General features: G+C 37.3%; 1 protein-coding gene across 8 annotated transcripts in view; it reads right to left on the bottom strand.

Annotated features, from left to right (window-relative positions):
* Positions 1 to 20359, bottom strand: part of AGBL4 (AGBL carboxypeptidase 4) — a 1484537-nt gene that overhangs the window by 1453227 nt on the left and 10951 nt on the right. For 6 of the 8 annotated variants that reach the window (XM_063627496.1, XM_063627495.1, XM_063627494.1 and 3 more), the window contains exon 3: positions 783 to 835. The exons of the other annotated variants lie outside the window; for them this stretch is intronic. In XM_063627496.1, the coding sequence (XP_063483566.1) occupies positions 783 to 835 (53 nt within the window). The remainder of the gene's footprint in view (positions 1 to 782; positions 836 to 20359) is intronic. 8 annotated transcript variants of the gene reach the window in all.

Below are 20359 nucleotides of genomic sequence, written 5' to 3'. Positions count from 1 at the left end.
TAAGCCGAGTTTGCAGTAAGCCGAGACCGCGCCACTGCACTCCAGCCTGGGTGACAGAGTGAGACTCCGTCTCAAAAAAAAAAAAAAAAAAAAAAAATCCTTACTTTGAAATGTCCCCCATGTCACTACCTTGTTCTGGGGCCTTCTCATTTAAATACTCAGGTTTTAGGTCTCATTTAGTTCCCTACGTATCTGGGATAATGGCCACAAAACAGCCAGCCTATCCAGTGATCATTTCTTACCTGGAATACTAGCTCCTAATAACACAAAAGCTACTTTACATCTATTTAGAATTCCTGAACATTCACTCCATCAAAGTTCCTTCTGCCTACATTTCAATACTTTCCCTCATCCCTACGATCCTTTATAATTCCTTTAGGAGTCTGTGAGAGTGACCCTGACACAAATTCTCCATTTCCTTATTGCCTATCCTTTTTATGCCGATCCAATTGCTCTGCCAGGCAGACAAGCTCCCTCACGTCATCCTACCTTGTAGAACTAATGTGATCTTGAGGACTCTAACTCCTATAAACTCTCCCCAATGCTCCTATACTCTTCATTGAATGTTCCCACTAAGGGAACAGACTATAACTGCACTATTTCCCTTGCAGTCCTCTTAAGAGGAGACGGCTCACATTTTCTTTTTTACCATTGGTTCTCAACCATGAGAGGAGAAACAGCCCCATGTTAGCTTGCAGATCATTACTATTCCATCCTTATTCAAAAACGCTTTCTCTTTGGAATGCCAAGCCACAAGACTAAACCATCCTTTCCCTACTTACAGTGAAATGTTATAGAATTCCTTGTCATTTCTTCACTGGTTGATACAAATACACTGAAGAATAAAGCAAATAAAACAGGATATTAAGTGGGATATAGTGATGGAACCAAAATACAATAAGATTAATTTCACCATTTAAAAAATATTTTAATGTGGTTACTAGCAAATTTAAAATTACATATGTAGATTACATTTAAGGTTGACATTGTATTTCTACTGGACATTGCTGAGCTTGAGCTTTCCATTCCAAGTTCCTTGATCCAGAAATCTAGCCTTCAATGGACTAGGAGATTAGCTGAACGTGAGTTTTTAATTTAAACTCTACTATACTCTTCCTTTCTAGTTTTGATAGTCTCTATACTCTTCTATCCAGACAGTATACCTATTCTCCTGAAAACTGCTTCTTCTCACTAACTCCTCCGTGCAGTTGTGTCTCTTCCTACCCAGAATACCCTTTTCCTTTCCCTTCTCACCCACAATAGACATCCCTGTGACAGAATATTCTTCAAAATACTTGCTGCCCGGCCCTATGGCAGAATTACACACCCCATCTTGTTAATATTAGGCTTGCTAATATCATGAGAAGTAACGTGTGCCATTTCCAAGCAGAAGCTTTAAAAACCATTGCTTAGTTCCAATATGGTCCCTTTTCTTCTTACATGAGACCAGCAGTAACCCAAATAGAAGCTACTCCATCAGCCTGGATCCTGACATGAAGATGCAGATCAACACTACAACTGGCCCAAAATAAACATACAAATGGAAGCAAGAAATAAGCCTTTGCTGTTGTAAACTCCTGGGATTTTTTAAGTATTTACTATCACTGTATAATTTAGCCAAAACTGGCTAATCCTTTTACCAGAATCATTCCCATTGTTCAAGACCTATTTTAAGCTCCACTATCACCATAAAACTTTCCCTGATCAGTTTTGCCCTAAATTACCTTTTCCTCCTCTAAATTCCAAAATTTCAGCTGTACTACCTTTTTGGCAATTCTAGTCCATTCTGGTTTTGAATTATTATTCAAATATGAATCATGCATAATTACTTAATGCCTGCTAACATCACAAAAACAGAAGAAGCCAGACATTATGTGTCTCTTAAGTGGCATACACAATAGTACTTTTGAAGTAGTCTTGCAGGGGGAAGGGCAAGGGGCCCTAAATCTAATCAAGCTTCTAGATATATCCAATAATTTATAGAAAATATAGAAGACAATACAATGTGTTGAACTACACCATGGGAAAGTATTTAGCAAAATGCAAAAAAAAAACCCTGCTTTCTTCAAAAAAAAAAAAATTGCAGGGGGAAAAAATAGGCAGAATGAGGAAGCAGTATATGAAATAATCAAATTAAAAACTGAGGGCAGATGTGGTAACACATGTCTATAATCCTGAGGCTTTGGGAGGCTGAGGCAGGAGGATTTCTTGAGCCCAGGAGTTGAAGGCTGAAGTAAGCCACAATCATGCCACTGCACTCCAGCCTGGATAACACAGTCAGACTCTTGTCTCTGCAGAATATAATAATAATTTGCATTTAAAAACTAACTGGGAGCTTTTTAAAAAATGGCAAATGGGAGGCAGGACTAGCTTGTGGCTCCACTCAGACAGAGCAGCATATGGAGACTTGTAAACTTTTGCTCCAAGAATGACCACAGAAACATACCAGGAAAGCTCAGAGAATCTACAGACCCTTTGAAGGAAGCAGCTTGCTGCTGCAGACTCCATAAGACAGTTGAAAAGCTGTAAGTGCCCAAAGTGCAAAAGGGGAAACGTCCACCCCCCGCCAATACACATCCTCACTGGGGTACCCAAAGGTTCAGATCATGGGAGAAAGATTTGACCTTTCCTGGAGCTGAGACAAATATAAAGAGATGAGCAAAATATAGGATTAGAGGAAGCAGCGGGAAGAGCCCGGTGGGCACTCTTGGTCCCCAGGGAAGCCATTGTTGACTTTGTCTCAGAGGGGTCCGTGGGGAGAGATGCCACTAGAATTGGGGAAAGACTACAGGGAGAAGGAAACTTCCAGCTGAACTTTGTAACAATTTCAACTAAACTCAAAGTTTCCTGGACAGAATCTGGGAAAGGGGTGACCCAGGAGAGAAGATACAGCACAGAAACTGGGGCAGGTGGGGAGACACAAATCCTGAAAGCTGTTTGCTTTCTCAGTGGGGAGGCTTGGAGCCTGAGACAAGTTTTCAGCCCTGCTCACCGTCTGCCTGGAAATAAACTCAGTGTTATGGGGGTGCATGGTGAAAGTGAGACCAGCCTTTCAGGCTGCGTTGGAGCTGGGTAAGGCCTGTCACTGCTGGCTTTTCCCACTTCCCTGGCCACCTGTATGATGCAGAAGAGGCAGCCATAATCCCCCTGAGAACACAACTCTACTGGGCTGAGAACCACACCCCCATACCCCACAGTGGCTGAAGCAGGCCCCGCCCAAGGAGAGTCTGAGCTAAGACATGCCTAACTCTGCCCTCAGGGTTTTTCTCTACCTGCCCTGGTAACCAAAGACAAAGAACATAATCTCTTGGGAACTCTATGCCCCAAACCACTGCCTGAGACACCCAAATACTTATCCAAGCAACCCTAGGGCAAGCTTGTATCCTCCCTATACTACTGCAGCTGATGCTCTCTCAAAAGCACCACCTCCTGGCTGGAGGCCAACCAACAGAAAAGCAGCATGCTAAATAAAAATACAACCAAGGACCCTCACAGAGTCCACTTCACTCCCCTGCTACCTCCACCAGAGCAGGTGCTGGTATCCACAGCTGAGAGTACTGAAAATGGATTACATTACAGGAAATGGATCACATCACAGGACTCTTTGCAGACACTCCCCAGTACCAGCCCAGAGCCCAGTATCTCCACTGGGTGGCTAGACTCAGAAGAGCAGTAACAATCACTGCAGTCCAGCTCTCAGGAAGCCCTATCCCTAGGGGAAGAGGGAGAGCACATCAAAGGAGCACCCCATGGACACAAGAATGTGAACAACAGCCCTTAAGCCAAATATCTTACCCCTGACATAGTCTACCCAAATGAGAAGGAACCAGAAAAAACAGTTCTGGTAATATGACAAAACAAGGTTCTTTAACACCCCCAAAAAATCACACTAGCTTACCAGCAATGGATCAAAACCAAGAAAAAAAAATCTCTGAATTGCCAGAAAAAGAATCAGGTCAATTATTAAGCTACTCAAGGAGGCACCAGAGAAAGGTAAATAACAACTTAATGAAATTTTTTAACTGTTAAAGAATACGGATGGAAAAATCCCCAGAGAAATAGACAACATAAATAAAAAACAATCACAACTTCTGGAAATGAAAAACACACTTAGAGAAATGCAAAATACATTGGAAAATCTCAGCAATAGAATCAAACCAGTAGAAGAAAGAACTTCAGGGCTCAAAGATGCTTTCAAATTAATCAAATCCAACAATGACAAAGAAAAAGGAATAAAAAAAAACGAACAAAGCCTCCAAGAAGTCTGGGATTATGGTAAATGAACAAGCCTAAGAATAATTGGTGTACTCAAGGAAGAAGAGAAATCTAAAAGTTTGGAAAATATACTTAAGAAAATAATTGAAGAAAACATCCTCAGCCTTGATAAAAATCTAGACATCCAAATACAAGACACCTGAGAAATTCATCACAAAAAGATCATTGCCTAGGCACATACTCATCAGGTAATCTAAAGTCAAGATGAAGGAAAGTATATTAACAGCTATGAGGCAAAAGCATCAGGGAACCTACAAAGGAAAACCAATCAGATTAATAGCAGACTTTTCAGCAAAAACATAACAAGCTAGAAGGTACTGAGGTCCTATCTTTAGCCTCTTTGGGAAAAAAGTAATTATCAGCCAAAAATTTTGTATCCAGTGAAACTAAACTTTGTAAATGAAGGAGATAGTCTTTTTACAACGAATGCTGAGAGAATTTGCCAAAATCAAAACAGCACTACAAAATCTCCTAAAAGGAGTTCTAAATCTTGAAAGGAATCCTCAAAATACACCAAAATAGAACCTCCTTAAAGCATAAATCTCACAGGACCTATAATACGATAATATAATGAAAAAAAAAAAAAAACCAAGGTATTCAGGCAACAGACAGCATGATGAATAGAAAAGCACCTCGCATCTCAATACTATCATTGAATATAAATGGCCTAAATGCTCCACTTAAAAGATATAGAATGGCAGAATGGGTAAGAATTTACCAACCAAGTATCTGCTGTCCTCAAGAGACTTGCCTAACACATAAGGACTCACATAAACTCAAGTTAAAGGGATGGAAAAACATATTCCTTGCAAATGGACACCAAAAGTGAGCAGGAGTAGCTATTCTTATATCAGACAAAACAGACTTTAAAGCAACAGCAGTTAAAAAAGACAAAGAGGGACATTATATAACAATGAAAAGACTAGTGTAATGGGAAAATATCACAGTCTGAAATATATATGCACCTAACACTGGAGCTCCCATTTATAAACCAATTACTACTAGACCTAAGAAATGAGATAGACATGAACACAGTAATAGTGGAAGACTTCAATACTCCACTGAGAGTACTAGACAGGTCATCAAGGCAGAAAGTCAACAAAGAAACAATGGATGTAAACTATACCCTAGAACAAATGGACTTAACAGATATTTACAGAACATTCTACCCAATAACTGCAGAATATACATTCTATTAATCAGCATATGGAACATTATCCAAGATAGACCATATGACAGGACACAAAATAAGTCTCAGTAAATTTAAGAAAATCAAAATTATATCAAGTACTTTCTCAGACCACAGTAGAATAAAATTGTAAATTAACTCCAAAAGGAACCCTCAAAAACTATGAAAATACATGGAAATTAAATAATCTGCTCCTGAATGATCATTGGGTCAACAATGAAATCAAGATGGAAATGAAGTCTGAAAGAGCACAAATAGATAATCTAAGGTCACATCTCACAGTACTAGAGAAACAAGAACAATCCAAACCAAACCCAGCAGAAGAAAAGAAATAACCAAGATCAGAACAGAACTAAATGAAATTGAAACCAAAAAAAACAGATAAGTGAAACAAAAAGCAGGTTCTTTGAAAATATAAATGAAATTCATTGACTATTAGTGAGATTAACCGAGAAAAGAAGAGAGAAGATCCAAATAAGCTCAATTAGAAATGAAACAGGAGATATTACAACTGATACCACAGAAATACAAAAAATCATTCAAGACTACTATGAACACTTTTATGTGTACAAATTAGAAAACTTGGAGGAGATGGATAAATTCCTGGAAATATACAACCCTCCTAGATTAAACCAGAAAGATACAGAAACTCCGAACAGACAAATAACAAGCAGAAAGATTGAAATGGTAATTTTAAAATTGCCAACAAAAATAAAGTCCAGGACAAAACAGATTCACAGCTGAATTGTATCAGACATTCAAAGAAGAATTGGTACGAATCCTACTGACACTTTTCCAAAAGACAGAGAAAGAGGTAACCCTCCCTAAATAATGCTATAAAGCCAGTATCACCCTAATACCAAAACCAGGAAAGGACATAACAAAGAAAACTACAGAACAACATCCCTGATGAACACAGATGCCAAAATCCTCAATAAAATACTAGCTAACTGATTTCAACAACATATCAAAAAGATAATCCACCATGATCTAGTGGGTTTCGCACCAGGGATGCAGGGATGGTTTAACATATGCAAGTCAATAAAGGTGAAACACCACATAAACAGAATTAAAAACAAAAATCACATGATTATCTCGATAGATGCAGAAAAAGCAGTTGACAAAATCCAGCATCGCTTTATGTTTAAAACCCTCAGCAAAATCGCCATGGAAGGGACACCCCTTAGGTAATAAAAGCCATCTAAACAAACCCCAGATAACATTATACTGAACGGGAAAAAGTTGAAAGCATTCTGCCTGAGAACTGGAACAAGACAAGGATGCCCACTTTCACCACTTCTATTCAACATAGTACTGGAAGTCCCAGCCAGGCCAATCAGACAAGAGAAAGAAAGAAAGGGCATCCTAATCAGTAAAGAGGAAGTCAAACTGTCACTGTTTGCTGATGATATGATCATATACCCAGAAAACCCTACAGACTCATCCAAAAAGCTCCTAGAACTGATAAATGAATTCAGCAACGCTTCAGGATACAAAATCAATGTACACAAACAGTAGCTCTGCTATACACCAACAGCAAGCAGGCTGAAAATCCAATTAAGAATTCAACCCCTTTTACTATCACTGCAAAGAAAAAAAAAAAAATACTTAGAATTATACCTAACCAAGGCGGTGGAGGTAAAAATCTCTACAAGGAAAACTACAAAACACTGCTGAAAGAAATCATAGACAACACAAATGAAATGCATCCCATGCTCATGGATGCATAGAATCAATATTGCAAAAATGACCATAGTGCCAAAAACTATAGACAAATTCAATGCAATTCATATCAAAATACCACCATCATTCTTCACAAAACTAGAAAAAACAATCCTAAAATTCATATGGAACCAAAAAGAGCCCACCTAGCCAAAGCAAGACTAAACAACAACAACAAAAATCTGGAGGTATCTTAGTACCCAACCTCAAACTATATCATAAGGCCAAAACAGCATGGTACTGATATAAAAATAGGTGCACAGACCAGTGGAACAGAATAGGGAACCCAGAAATAAATCCATATACATATAGCCAACTCATCTTTGACAAAGCAAACAAAAACATAAAGTAGAGAGAGGACACCTATTCAACAACTAGTGCTGGGATAATTCGAAAGCCACACGTAGAAGAATGAAACTGGATCCTCATCTCTCATCCTATACAAAAACCAACTCAAGATGGATCAAATACTTAAATCTAAGACCTAAAACCATAAAAATTCTAGAAGATAACATCGGAAAAACCCTTCTAGACATTGGCTTAGACAAAGACCTCATGACCAAGGATCCAAAAGCAAATGCAACAAAAACAAAGATAAATAGAAGGACTTAATGAAACTAAAAAGCTTTGGCACAGCAAAAGAAATAATCAGCAGACTAAACAGACAACCCACAGAGTGAGAGAAAATATTTGTAATCTATACATCTGGCAAAGGACTAATATCCAGAATCTACAAGGAACTAAAACAAATCAGCAAGAAAACAAACAACCCCATCAAAAAGTGGGCTAAGGACATGAACAGACAATTATCAAAACAAGATAAACATATCACCAACGAACATATGGAAAAATGTTCAATGTCACTAATGAGCAAGGTAATACAAATCAAAACCACAATGTAATACCACTTTACTCCTACAAGAATGGCCATAATTTAAAAACCAAAAAATAATAACATGTTGGCGTGGATGTGGTGAAAAGGAAACACTTTTACATTGCTGGTGGGAATGTAGTGGAGAGTCCTTAAAGAACTAAAAGTAAATCTACCATTTGATCCAGCAATCCCACTACTGGGTATCTACTCAGAGGAAAAGAAGACATTATACAAAAAAGATACTTGTACAGGCACATTTACAGCAACACAATTCACAATTGTTAAAATATGGAACCAGCCCAAATGTCCATCACTCAAGTACATAAAGAAAATATGGTATATATACACCATGGAATACTACTCAGCCATAAAAAGGAACTAAATAATGGCATTCACAGCAACCTGGATGAAATTATTCTAAGCGAAGTAACTCAGGAATGGAAAACCAAACATTGTGTGTTCTCGTTCATAAGTAGGAACTAAGATATGAGGACGCAAAGGCATAAGAATAATACAATGGACTTTGGGGACTTGGGAGGAAGGGTGGGAGGAGGGTGAGGAATAAAAAACTGCACACTGGGTACAGTGTATGCTGCTTGGGTGATGGGTGTGCCAATGTCTCAGAGACCACCACTAAAAAAAATAAAAATAAAAAATTATTTAAAAATTTAAAAATTAAAAACATTTTAAAACTAGATATTTGATATTAAGGAATTATTATTGGTTATGATTTTATACACATGATGTGATTATATATATGTCTGTGTATGTGGTATGACCACATATATATATATGCACACTAAATGTAAAATATTTATATATATAAAATATTTCAATATATGTCTCTAAAATACATACTTTATGCATAACAAAAAAGGCAAATACATGTGATATATTTAGGAGTAAGTAGACTAAGTAAACCCAAATTAAGAGATAAAGCCTGATAGTAGAAGAGCGACTTTATGAAAGTAGAAGAAAAAAGAACACAACCTTACCTTACATCTCTGGTGAATTTTTTCAACTTAGGAAAAAAATAATTTATGTGCGTTTATGTGTGTGTGTGTGTGTGTGTGTGTGTCTGTCTGTGTGTGTGTGTGTCTGTGTGTGTGTGTGTCTGTATAAGTGTGTGTCTATATATACATATATAAGTATGTATATATATGAATGTATATATAAACATTCACAGGGATAGTCTAAAACAGGGGTTGCACATTTTAGGAGCCATGCAGGTAAAACAAAATCAGTGAAGCAGACTAAAAATAAGAAATTAAGAAGAAAATAGGGAATGACAGGGACTGTCATACCAAACGGCCTTTGTCCCCTGCTAAAGGTGGCACTAGCTGCTCAGCTCCAGCCGACAGTGAATGTGCTGCAACACAGGCCCAGTTTTACCAAATCACATGGATTTTCCAAAGTCAGAAATTCATATTTTTACATGAAATCTTCCTATTTTGAAATAATTGACAATCAATCTAATCTAATTCTTTATTATCTTCATGAGCCCAGCAAAATATATCTGATAGCTTGATCCATCCTATGCGCTCCCAGTTTGCAACCACTGGTCTAAGAGAAACTTAATATAGCATGGCATGGTGGAAATGAAAGGAGATGTATTTTAGCTTTTTCCTGATAACAAAAATTTATTTTGTTAATAGCCACTGAGATGAAAAAAGAAGGGCTTCACCAGATTCACTGCTACCTTCAGTGTATTTTTGTGTAAATAAATTCTTGAAAGCAAGTTCTTTGTGGGCAGTTTATTTACTACTCTGTCTCATTCCAAAGCATGGCTCCACTAAACAAGACTCTGCTAAATTAATTTGAAAGAGTAGTCATAAGCTTCAGTTTGAGTAGGTGAGTCAAATACACCAAAGGTAATTGGCTTTATCTTTAACTTATATAGCCAGTTTGGGAAAAGATTCAATACCACAGTGTTAGCTGAGAAATTGTACTGGTTTACTCCGACTTATTTGAGCCCTTAAATCTGTCCTAGTTCTTATACATGGCCATAGAGAATATCAACAGAGGAATTAACTGTGGAGGACTGGTGTGTAAGAGACAGAAAAGACTACCAGAGGCCTTTCACCTTAATGCTACTATCTTTTTTATTACTAGGATATGCACTACAGGATGCTAACAGCCTCAAATTTCTTATGTTCCTACTGTCTGTATGGATGCCAAGTTTAAATTTTAAAATCTTATTATAATTCAAAAATCACAAAAAAAGTAAAGTAAAAATAACAAAAGTTAAATTAACAAAATAAAAGTTAATAGAAGTTAATCAAAGTTAAAACAACAAAAAAGTAAAGTCCAAGGCCAAAGGAAGCTAACGTGGAGGAAAATGAGAGCTTCTACTCACCAAGTCCAATGAGACATTCACTCACCCAATATTAACTCATGTCTGATATAAATTTGCTTATAATCTTATGAGGAAAAATACACAAAATTAAGAACCATATACAAAAATAACTGGAATACAAGTAAGAATGTGATAAATATGATTCAAATAAAGCTATATAAAAGTTAACATGAAATAAGTATGTTTCATTATTTAAATTCCCCATAACAATTTTTGCTTTTTGAAAATGAGTAAATAAAACTTGCAAGGCAAAGAGACAGATAGTTTCAGAATTAAGAAATGTGGTTACTATCCAGTGCACTCAAAGATTGCTTTACTATTCTCATCAGAAGGAGTTTCCTTAGATTCAGAAAACAAATATTAATAGAAAGTGGATTTTAAGACTTGACTTACTATTTTTAATACTGCAATATTCAAAAGACAAACTTGATTTTTAGGAATTTCATATACAGAAGTATTTTTAAATTATATTTCCTAGACTATTTCTTCTTTTCGGCACTAAATATTCATAGTACTTAAGGTAGCTGGCAATGATAAACAGCATATGAATTTTAGAACTGAAATCCCCCAGGACCAGAGAATTCTATTGGCCTGCCAGAGAGACAATAGCCAAGTAATAAAAAGAGAAAAGAGAGAACAATAAAGGTTAGAAGGAAGGAAGAAAGGGGCCAAAGATCTAGGGTTTATTCAGTAGGCCAGTGTCTTTTATTTAACTGGAGCAAGGAAACGTAGGTAAAGCTCATAGCAGAAAAATTCAGGAACACTACAGCTGAAAAGTTTAAGGATTTTACCTAATTTCTACATTCTTTGAAAAAGAAAGTTCTTGGGTGGAGCCAGACAGCTAAATAGAAGCCTCCATCAATATCCTTCCCACAGGAACACCAAATGAACAACTATCCACACAAAAAAAGCACCTTAATAAGAATCAAAAATCAAGTGAGTGGTCACTGTACCTGGTTTTAACTTCCTATCTGTCACTGAAAGAGGCACTCAAGAGAAGAGGAAAAATAGTCTTAAATTGCCTAAGCCACTGCTCCCCCATCCTCTGGCAGAAGCCACATGGCACAGAAAAAGAATCTGCACACTTGAGGGAGACAGAAATGCAGTGATTGTGGGACTTTTCATTGGAACTCAGTGCTACCCTGTCACAGCAGAAAGCAACACTGAGCAGAAATCAACCAGCGCCCCCAGAAGGAACATTTACACCAGCCCTAGCCAGAGGGTAATTACCCATCCCAGTGGTTAGAACCTGAGTTCCAGCAAGCCTCACCACCACGGACAAAAGGGCTCTGGTGTACTAAATAGACCTGAAAGGCAGTCTAGGCCACAAGGACTGTAATTCCTGGGCAAGTCCTGGTGCTATGTTGGGCTCGGAGACAGTGTGAGAAACCAGCCAGGATAGCCAAGGGAATGCTTGTGCATCCCTCCCCCAACCCCAGGCAGTGCAGCTTACAGCAACAAAAGTGACACCTTCCTTCCTCCAGAAGAGAGGAGAGGGAAGACTCAAGAGGAACTTTCTCTTGCAACTTGGATACCAGCTCAGCCACAGTGGGACAGGGCACCAGACAGAGTCCTGAGACCTCATTCCAAACCACAGCTCCCAAATGACATTTCTAGACGTACCCTGGGCAAAAAGGGAACCCGCAGCCTTGAAAGGAAGGGCAGAGTCCTAGCAGGATGCATCACTTGCTGATTAATGAGCCCCTGGACCCTGAATAATCAGCAGCTGTATCCAGGCAATGGGCCTTAGGTGAGAATCAGAACATGCTGGCTTCAGGTGTCACCCAGCACATTCCCAGCTGTGGTGGCTACAGGAAGGGACTCCTTCTACTTGAGAAAAGGAGAGGGAAGAACAAGGGAGACTTGTCTTACATCTAAATACCAACTCAGCCACAGTGGGGTACAGTACCAAATGGACTCTTGGAATATGCAATTCCAGGAATATAGAGCACAAGCAGATTCCTAAGGTTTCCAGGACCTAGCTCGCTGATGGCATCTCCAGACCTGCCCGGGAATGGGAGGAACTCACAGCCCTGAAGGGAAGAACACAAGCCTTACTGACTTAGCCACCTGCTGCTTGTAGAGCCTTAGGGACTTGAGCAAACATAGGCAGTAGCCAGGCAGTGGTTATCGCAGGCCTTTGGTGAGACCCAGGGATATGCTGGCTTCAGGTCTGATCCAGCACAGTCCCAGTGCTGGTGGCCACAAGAGTTCTTCTGCCACCCCTCCCTCAGCTCCAGGCAACCCAGTACAGACAGAGAGACTCTGTAACAAAATCAGGGAAGAGAGTAAGAGTTCTGCCTGGTAATCCAGAAAATTCTTCCAGATTTTATCCAAAACAACCAAGATGGTACCTATTGGAGTCTGGAAGAGCCACAGCATTACTGGGTTTCAGGTGCCCCCAAATGCACATATAGTTGCAGTAGCCAAAATCTTAGATCACAATATGTAAGTCCCTTCAAATACCTGGAAAACATTCCAAAGAAGGACAAGAATAAACAAGCTCAGACTGCAAAGACTACAATAAATACCTAACTCTTCAATGCCCATACACCAATGAACATCTACAACCATCAAAACAATTCAGGAAGACATGACCTCACACAATGAACTAAATAAGTCACCAGTGACCAATTCTGAAGTCACAGAGATATGTGACCTTTCAGAGAATTCAAAATAGCTGTTTTGAGGAAAGTCAGTAAAATTCAAAATAACACAGAGAAGGAATTCAGAATCCTATCAGATAAATTTAACAAACAGATTAAAATAATTAAAAAGTATCAAGCAGAAAATCTGGAGTTGAACAATGAAATTGATATACTGAAGAATGCATCAGAGTCTCTTAACAGCAGAATCAATCACACAAAAGAAAGAATTAGTGAGCTTAAAGGCAGGCTATTTGAAAACACATAGTCAGAGGAGACAAAATAAAAAAGAATTAAACATGTCTACAAGATCTAGAATATAGCCTCAAAGGGCATATCCAAGAGTTATTAGCCTTAAAAAAGAGGTAGAGGCCAGACGCGGTGGCTCACACCTGTAATCTCAGCACTTTGGGAGGCCGAGGTAGGTGGATCATGAGGTCAGGAGATCGAGACCATCCTGGCTAACACGGTGAAACCCCGTCTCTACTAAAACTATAAAAAATTAGCCAGACATGGTGGCAGGCGCCTGTAGTCCCAGCTACTTGGGAGGCTGAGGCAGGAGAATGGCGTGAACCCAGGAAGCGGAGCTTGCAGTGAGCCAAGATTGCACCACTGCACTCCAGCCTGGGCAACAGAGCGAGACTCCACCTCAAAAAAAAAAAAAAAAAGGAGGTAGAGAGAGAGAGGAGTAGACAGTTTATCAAAGGGATAATAAAAGAGGATTTCCCAAACTCAGAGAAAGATATCAATATTCAAGTACAAGAAGGTTATAGAAAACCAAGCAGATTTAATCCAAAGAAGATTGTCTCAAAGCACTTAATAATCAAACTCCCAAAGGTCAAGGATAAAGAAAGGATCCTAAAAGCTGCAAGAGAAAAGAAACAAATAACATACAATGGAGCTCCAATACACCTGGCAGCAGACTTTTCAATGGAAATCTTACAGGCCAGGAGAGACAAGCATGACATATTTAAAGTGTAGAAGGAAAAAAAAAAAAAAAAACTTTACCCTAGAATAGAGTATCCAGCTCAAATATCCTTAAAACATGAAGGAGAAATAAAGACTTTCCCAGACAAACAAAAGCTGAGGGATTTCATCAACACTAGACTTGTCCTACAAAAAATGCCAAAGGGAGTTCTTCAATTTAAAAGAAAAGGACATGAATGAGCAGGAAGAAATCACTGGAATGTACAAAACTCACTGGTAACAGTAACTACACAAAAGACACAGAATATTTTAACACTGTAATTGTGGTACACAAACTACTCCCATCTTGAGTATAAAGACTAAATGATGAACCAATCAGAAATAATAACCACAACAACTTTTCAAGATAAGGACAGTATAATAAGATATAAATAGAAACAAAAAAAAATTTTAAAGGGGTGAGACTTAAAGTGTAGAGTTTTTATTAGTTTTTCTCTTTGCTTGTTTGTTTGTTGTTTATGCAATCAATGTTAAGTTGTCATTAGTTTAAAATAATGGGTTATAAGAATTTAATTGCAAGCCCCATGATAACCTCAAATCAAAAAGTATATGATGTACACAAAAAATAAAAAATCAGAAATTAAAACATACCTCACCACGGAAAATCAACTTCACAAAAAGGAAGACAAGGAAGGAAAAAAAGACCACAAAACAATCAAAAAACAAATAACAAAATGGCAGGAGAAGTCCTTATTTATCAATAATAACATTGAATGTAAATGGACTAAACTCTCCAATCAAAAGACATACAGTGGCTACATGGATAAGAACACAAGACCCAATAATCTGTTGTGTATAAGAAACACACTTCTGGGCTGGGCGTGGTGGCTCATGACTGTAATCCCAGCACTTTGGGAGGCCAAGGCGGGTGGATCATGAGGTCAGGAGATCAAGACCACGGTGAAACCCCATCTCTACTAAAAATACAAAAAAAAATAGCCGGGCGTGGTGGCGGGCACCTGTAGTCCCAGCTACTCGGAGAGGCTGAGGCAGGAGAATGGCGTGAACCCAGGATGCGGAGCTTGCAGTGAGCCGAGATTGCGCCACTGCACTCCAGCCTGGGCAACACAGCAAGACTCCGTCTCAAAAAAAAAAAAAAAAAAGAAAAAGAAACACACTTCTGGCTAGGCACAATGGCTCACATCCATAATCCCAGCACTTTGGGAGGTCGAGGAGGGAGGAATGGTTGAGCCCAGGAGTTCAAGACCAGCCTGGGTAACAAAGTGAGATTTTGTCCCTACAAAAATAAAATAAAATGAAAAGCCGGGTGTGGAAGCACATGCCTGTAATCCCAGATACTCAGGAGGCTGAGGCAAGAGGATTGCTTGAACCCAGGATGTCAAGACTGAGTGAGACATGATCATTCCACTGCACTCCAGCCTAGGTGACAGAGTGAGACCCTGTCCAAATAAAAGGAAAAAAGAAACACACTTCACCTATAAAGACACACATGAACTGAAAATAAAGGGATGAAAAAAGATATTCCATGAAAATAGAAACCCAAAAAGAGCAGAAGTAAGTATATTTGTATCAGACAAAAGAAATTTCAAGAAAAAAACAATGAAGAGACAAGGTCATGATCTAATGATAAAGGGGCCAATTCAGCAAGAGAATAAAACAATTAGAAATATATGTACCCCACACTGGAGCACCCAGATATATAAAGAAAATATTGTTAGAGTTAAAGAGATAGATAGACCCCAATACAATAATAGCTACAGACTTCATTCAACACCCTGCTTTTAGCATTGGACAGACAATCCATACAGAACATCAACAAAGAAACATCAGATGTAATCTGCACTATAGACCAAATGAACCTAACAGATATTTACAGAACATTTCAACCAATAGCTGCAGAATCCACATTTTTCTCCTTAGCATATGCCTCATTCTCAAGGATAGACCATATATTAGGACACAAAACAAGTCTTTAAAATTTTTTAAAAATAAAATTATATCAAGTATCTTCTCTGAACACAGGGAATAAAACTAGAAGTCAAGAACAAGAGGAATTTTGGAATCTATAGAAACATATGGAAATTAAACACTGCTCCTAAATGACCAGTGGGTTAATAAAGAAATTAAGAAAGAAATTGAACATTTTCTTAAAACAAATGATAATAAAAACATAACATACCAAAACCTATGGGATATGGCACTAGCAGTACTAAGAGGAGAGTTTGTTGCCGTAAGAAACTACATCAAAAAAGTAGAAAAAGTTAACAACCTAATGATGCATCTTAAATAACTAGAAAATTAAGGGCAAGACAAACCCAAAATTAATAGAAAAAATAATAATAAAGATTAAAGAAGAAATATATGAAATTGAACTGAAGAAAGTAATATAAAAGATTAACAAAACAAAAAACTTGGCTTTTTGAAAAGATAAACAAAACTGACAAACTTTAGCCAGACTCAGAAAAAAAGACAAGTCTCAAATAAATAAAATAAGAAATGAAAAAAGGAGACACTAAAATTGATGTGGCAGATATTCAAAGGATCATTAGAGACTATCATGAGCAACCATATGCCAATCAAATGAAAAACCTAGCAGAAATGCATAAATTCCTAGACACATACAACCTACCAAGATTGAACCATAAAAAAATCCAAAACCTAAACAGACCAATAACAAGTAATGAGGTAGAAGCCATAATAAAAAGTCCCCAGCAAAGAAAAGCCCAAGACCTGATGCCCTCACTGCTGAATTTTACCAAACATTTAAAGAACTAACACCAATCCTACTCAAACTATTTTGCAAAACAGAAGAGAAAGGAATACTTCTAAACTCATTCTATGAGGCCAGTATTACCCTGATACCAAAACCACACAAAGACACATCTAGGAAAAAAAAAAAAAAAAAAAAAAAAAAAAACACTACAGGCCAATATCCCTGATTAACAGAAACTGATGCAAAAATCCTCAACAAAATACTGGCAAACTAAATTTAACAACACATTAAAAAGTTCATTCATCATGACCAAGTGGAATTTATCCCAGCAATGCAAGGATGGTTCAACATATGTAAATCAATCAATATGATACATCATATCAACAGAAAAAAGGACAAAAACCATATAATCATTTCAATTGATGCTGAAAAGAATTTGATAAAATTCAACATCCCTACATGATAAAGAAAAAAACTCAAAAAACTGGATATAGAGGGAATATATCTCAACACAATAAAAAACCTAAAGACAGACCACAGCAAGTATCAAGCTGAATAGGGAAAAACTGAAGGCCTGTCCTCTGAAATCTGGAACACAACAAGGATGCTCACTTTCACCACTGTTATTCAACATAGTAATGAAAGTCCTACCCAGAGCAATCAGACAAGAAAAAAAAAATAAAGGGCATCCAAATTGTAAAGGAAGAAGTCAAATTATTATTGTTTGTAGATGATCTTGTATTTGAAAAGAATCTAAAGATTCCACCAAAAAACTATTAGAACTGATAAATAAAGTTGAAGGGTACAAAATCCACATACAAATATCAGTAGCATTTCTATATGCCAAAAATGAACAATCTAAAAAAGAAATCAAAAAATTAATTCCATTTACAATATTCACAAATGAAATTAAATACCAAAAAATTAACTTAACCAAAGAAGTGAAAGCTCTCTACAGTGAAAACTATAAAATATTGATCAAAGAAATTAAAGAGGATATCAAAAAATAAAAAGATATTCGGCCAGGCGCAGTGGCTCATGCCTGTAATCCCAGCACTTTGGGAGGCGGAGGCAGGTGGATCACGAGGTCAGGAGATTGAGACTATCCTGGCTAACAAGATGAAACCTTGTCTCTACTAAAAATACAAAAAATTAGCCGGGCATAGTGGTACATGCCTGTAGTCCCAGCTACTCGGGAGGTTGAGGCAGGAGAATCACTTGAACCTGGGAGGCAGAGGTTGCAGTGAGCCAAAATCATGCCATTGCACTCCAGCCTGGGCAATAGAGCAAGACTCCATCTCAAAAAAAAAAATTCAACATTCATGGATTGGAAGAATCAATATTGTTAAAATGTTCATACTACCCAAAGCAATCTACAGATTCATGCAATCTCTATCAAAAAATCAATGAGATTCTTCACAGAAATAGAAAAAACAATCCCAAAATTTGTAAGGAACCACAAACACACACACACACACACACACACACACAAAGAGCCAAAGCTTTCCTAAAGCAAAAAAAAAAAAAAAAAAACTGGAAGATCACATTACCTGATTCAAATCATATGATAGAGCTATAGTAACCAAAATAGCATGGTACTGGCATAAAAACAGACACATAGACCAATGGGACAGAATAGAGAACCCAGAAACAAATCCACACGCATACAATGAAATCATTTTCAACAAAGGTGCCAAGAACATACACTGGGGAAAAGACAGTCTCTTCAGTAAATGGTGCTAGGAAAACTGAATATTCATATGCAGAAAAATAAAACTAGACCTCTATCTCTTGCCATATACAACAATCAAATCAAAATAGATTCAAGACTTAAATCTAAGAAATCAAACTATAAAACTACTGCAAGAAAACCTTGGGGATATTCTCCAGGACATTGGACTGGGCAAAGATTCCTGGAGCAGTATCTCACAAGCTCAGCAACCAAAGCAAAAATGGACAAATGGGATCATATCAAGTTAAAAAGCATCTGCAAAGCAAAGGATACAATCAACAAATTTAAGAGACAACTCACAGAATGGGAGAAAATATTTACAAACTACCCATAACACAGAGAAGGAATTCAGAATCCTATCAGATAAATTTAACAAAAAGATTTGTTAAATTTGTGAATTTGTTAAAGAGATTAATAACCAGAATATATAAGGAGCTCAAACAACTCTATAGGAAAAAAGTCAGTAATATGATCAAAAAATGGGCAAAAGATTTGAATAGATATTTTTTAAAAGAAGACATCAAAATGGCAAACAGGCATATGAAAAGGTATTTGACATCATTGATCATCAGAGAAGTGCAAAGCAAAACTACAGTGATATATCATCTCACCAAGTTAAAATGTCTTACGTCAAAAAGACAGGCAATAACAAATTCTGGAGAGGATATAGAGAAAAGGGAACCCTCGTATACTGCTGGTGGGAATGTAAATTAGTACAACCACTATTGAGAAGTGTTTGGAGGTTCCTCAAGAAACTAAAAATTGAGCTACGTATGATCCAGCAATCTCACTGCTGGGTATATAACCAAAAGAAAGGAAATCAGTATGTTGAGGAAATATCTGCACTCCAATGTTTGTTGCAGGATTGTTTACAATAGCTAAGATTTGGAAACAACCAAAGTGTCCAACAACAGATGAATGGATAAAGAAAATGTGGTACATACACACAATGGAGTACTATTCAGCTAAAAAAGAATGAGATCCTGTCATTTGCAACAATGTGGATGGAACTGGAGATCATTATGCTAAGTGAAATAAACCAGGTACAGAAAGACATATGTCATCACGTGTTCTCACTTATATGTGGGATCTACAAATCAAAATAATTGAACTCATGGACATAGAGAGTAGAAGAATGTTTACCAGAGGCTGAGAGGGTTAGTGGGGGGCTGGGGATAGTTAATGGGTTGAAAAAAAAATAGAATGAATAAGACCTACCACAAGACCTGCTATTGTGATAGCCCAATAGGGTGACTATAGTCAGTAATAACTTAATTATACATTTTAAAATAATTTAGAGTGTAATTAGATTGTAACTCAAAGGATAAATGCTTGAGAGGATGGATACACCATTCTCCTTGATGTGCTTATTTCACATTGCATGCCTACATCAAAACATCACACGTACCCTAATAAATATATACACCTACTACATACCCACAATTTTTTTAATTTTTAATAAATAAATAAGAAAAAATTTTAAATTAGCAATATAAGAACATTTAGCTTGCTAGGACAGCAACAAAAGTAATTTATTTATCCTCCTGATAATACTTAATCCTGTTTTTGAAAACCAGTCAAAACTCTTAAGCTTTCAAAATATGTATACGTTCAGAGAATACATCAATAGGATAAGGATGCTTTTGTCACCCTAAAAGCAAGAAGCTCATTCCCAGAGCTTTTTAAGTGTACAGTGTGTTTTCAAGGGTGAGTTGGCAACTTTTGATAGCCTAAATGTGAAACTGCATTAAAATTAGATATCTGATGAAAATTATACATTATCAGGATCACATGTAAAATTTTCTGAGAACAACTCTTTTGCCAACTTGAAACCACATTGATCGTAAGGATGTACAAATAATAAAGGAAAAAAACATGCCCTCGTTTGTTTCCACCAAAAAGTAA

This window comes from Symphalangus syndactylus, chromosome 12, assembly GCF_028878055.3.
Source record: "Symphalangus syndactylus isolate Jambi chromosome 12, NHGRI_mSymSyn1-v2.1_pri, whole genome shotgun sequence".
Taxonomy (NCBI): Eukaryota; Metazoa; Chordata; class Mammalia; order Primates; family Hylobatidae; genus Symphalangus; species Symphalangus syndactylus.
The sequence above is the reverse complement of the archived record's forward strand: the minus strand, read 5'-3'. Positions and strand labels throughout refer to the sequence as shown.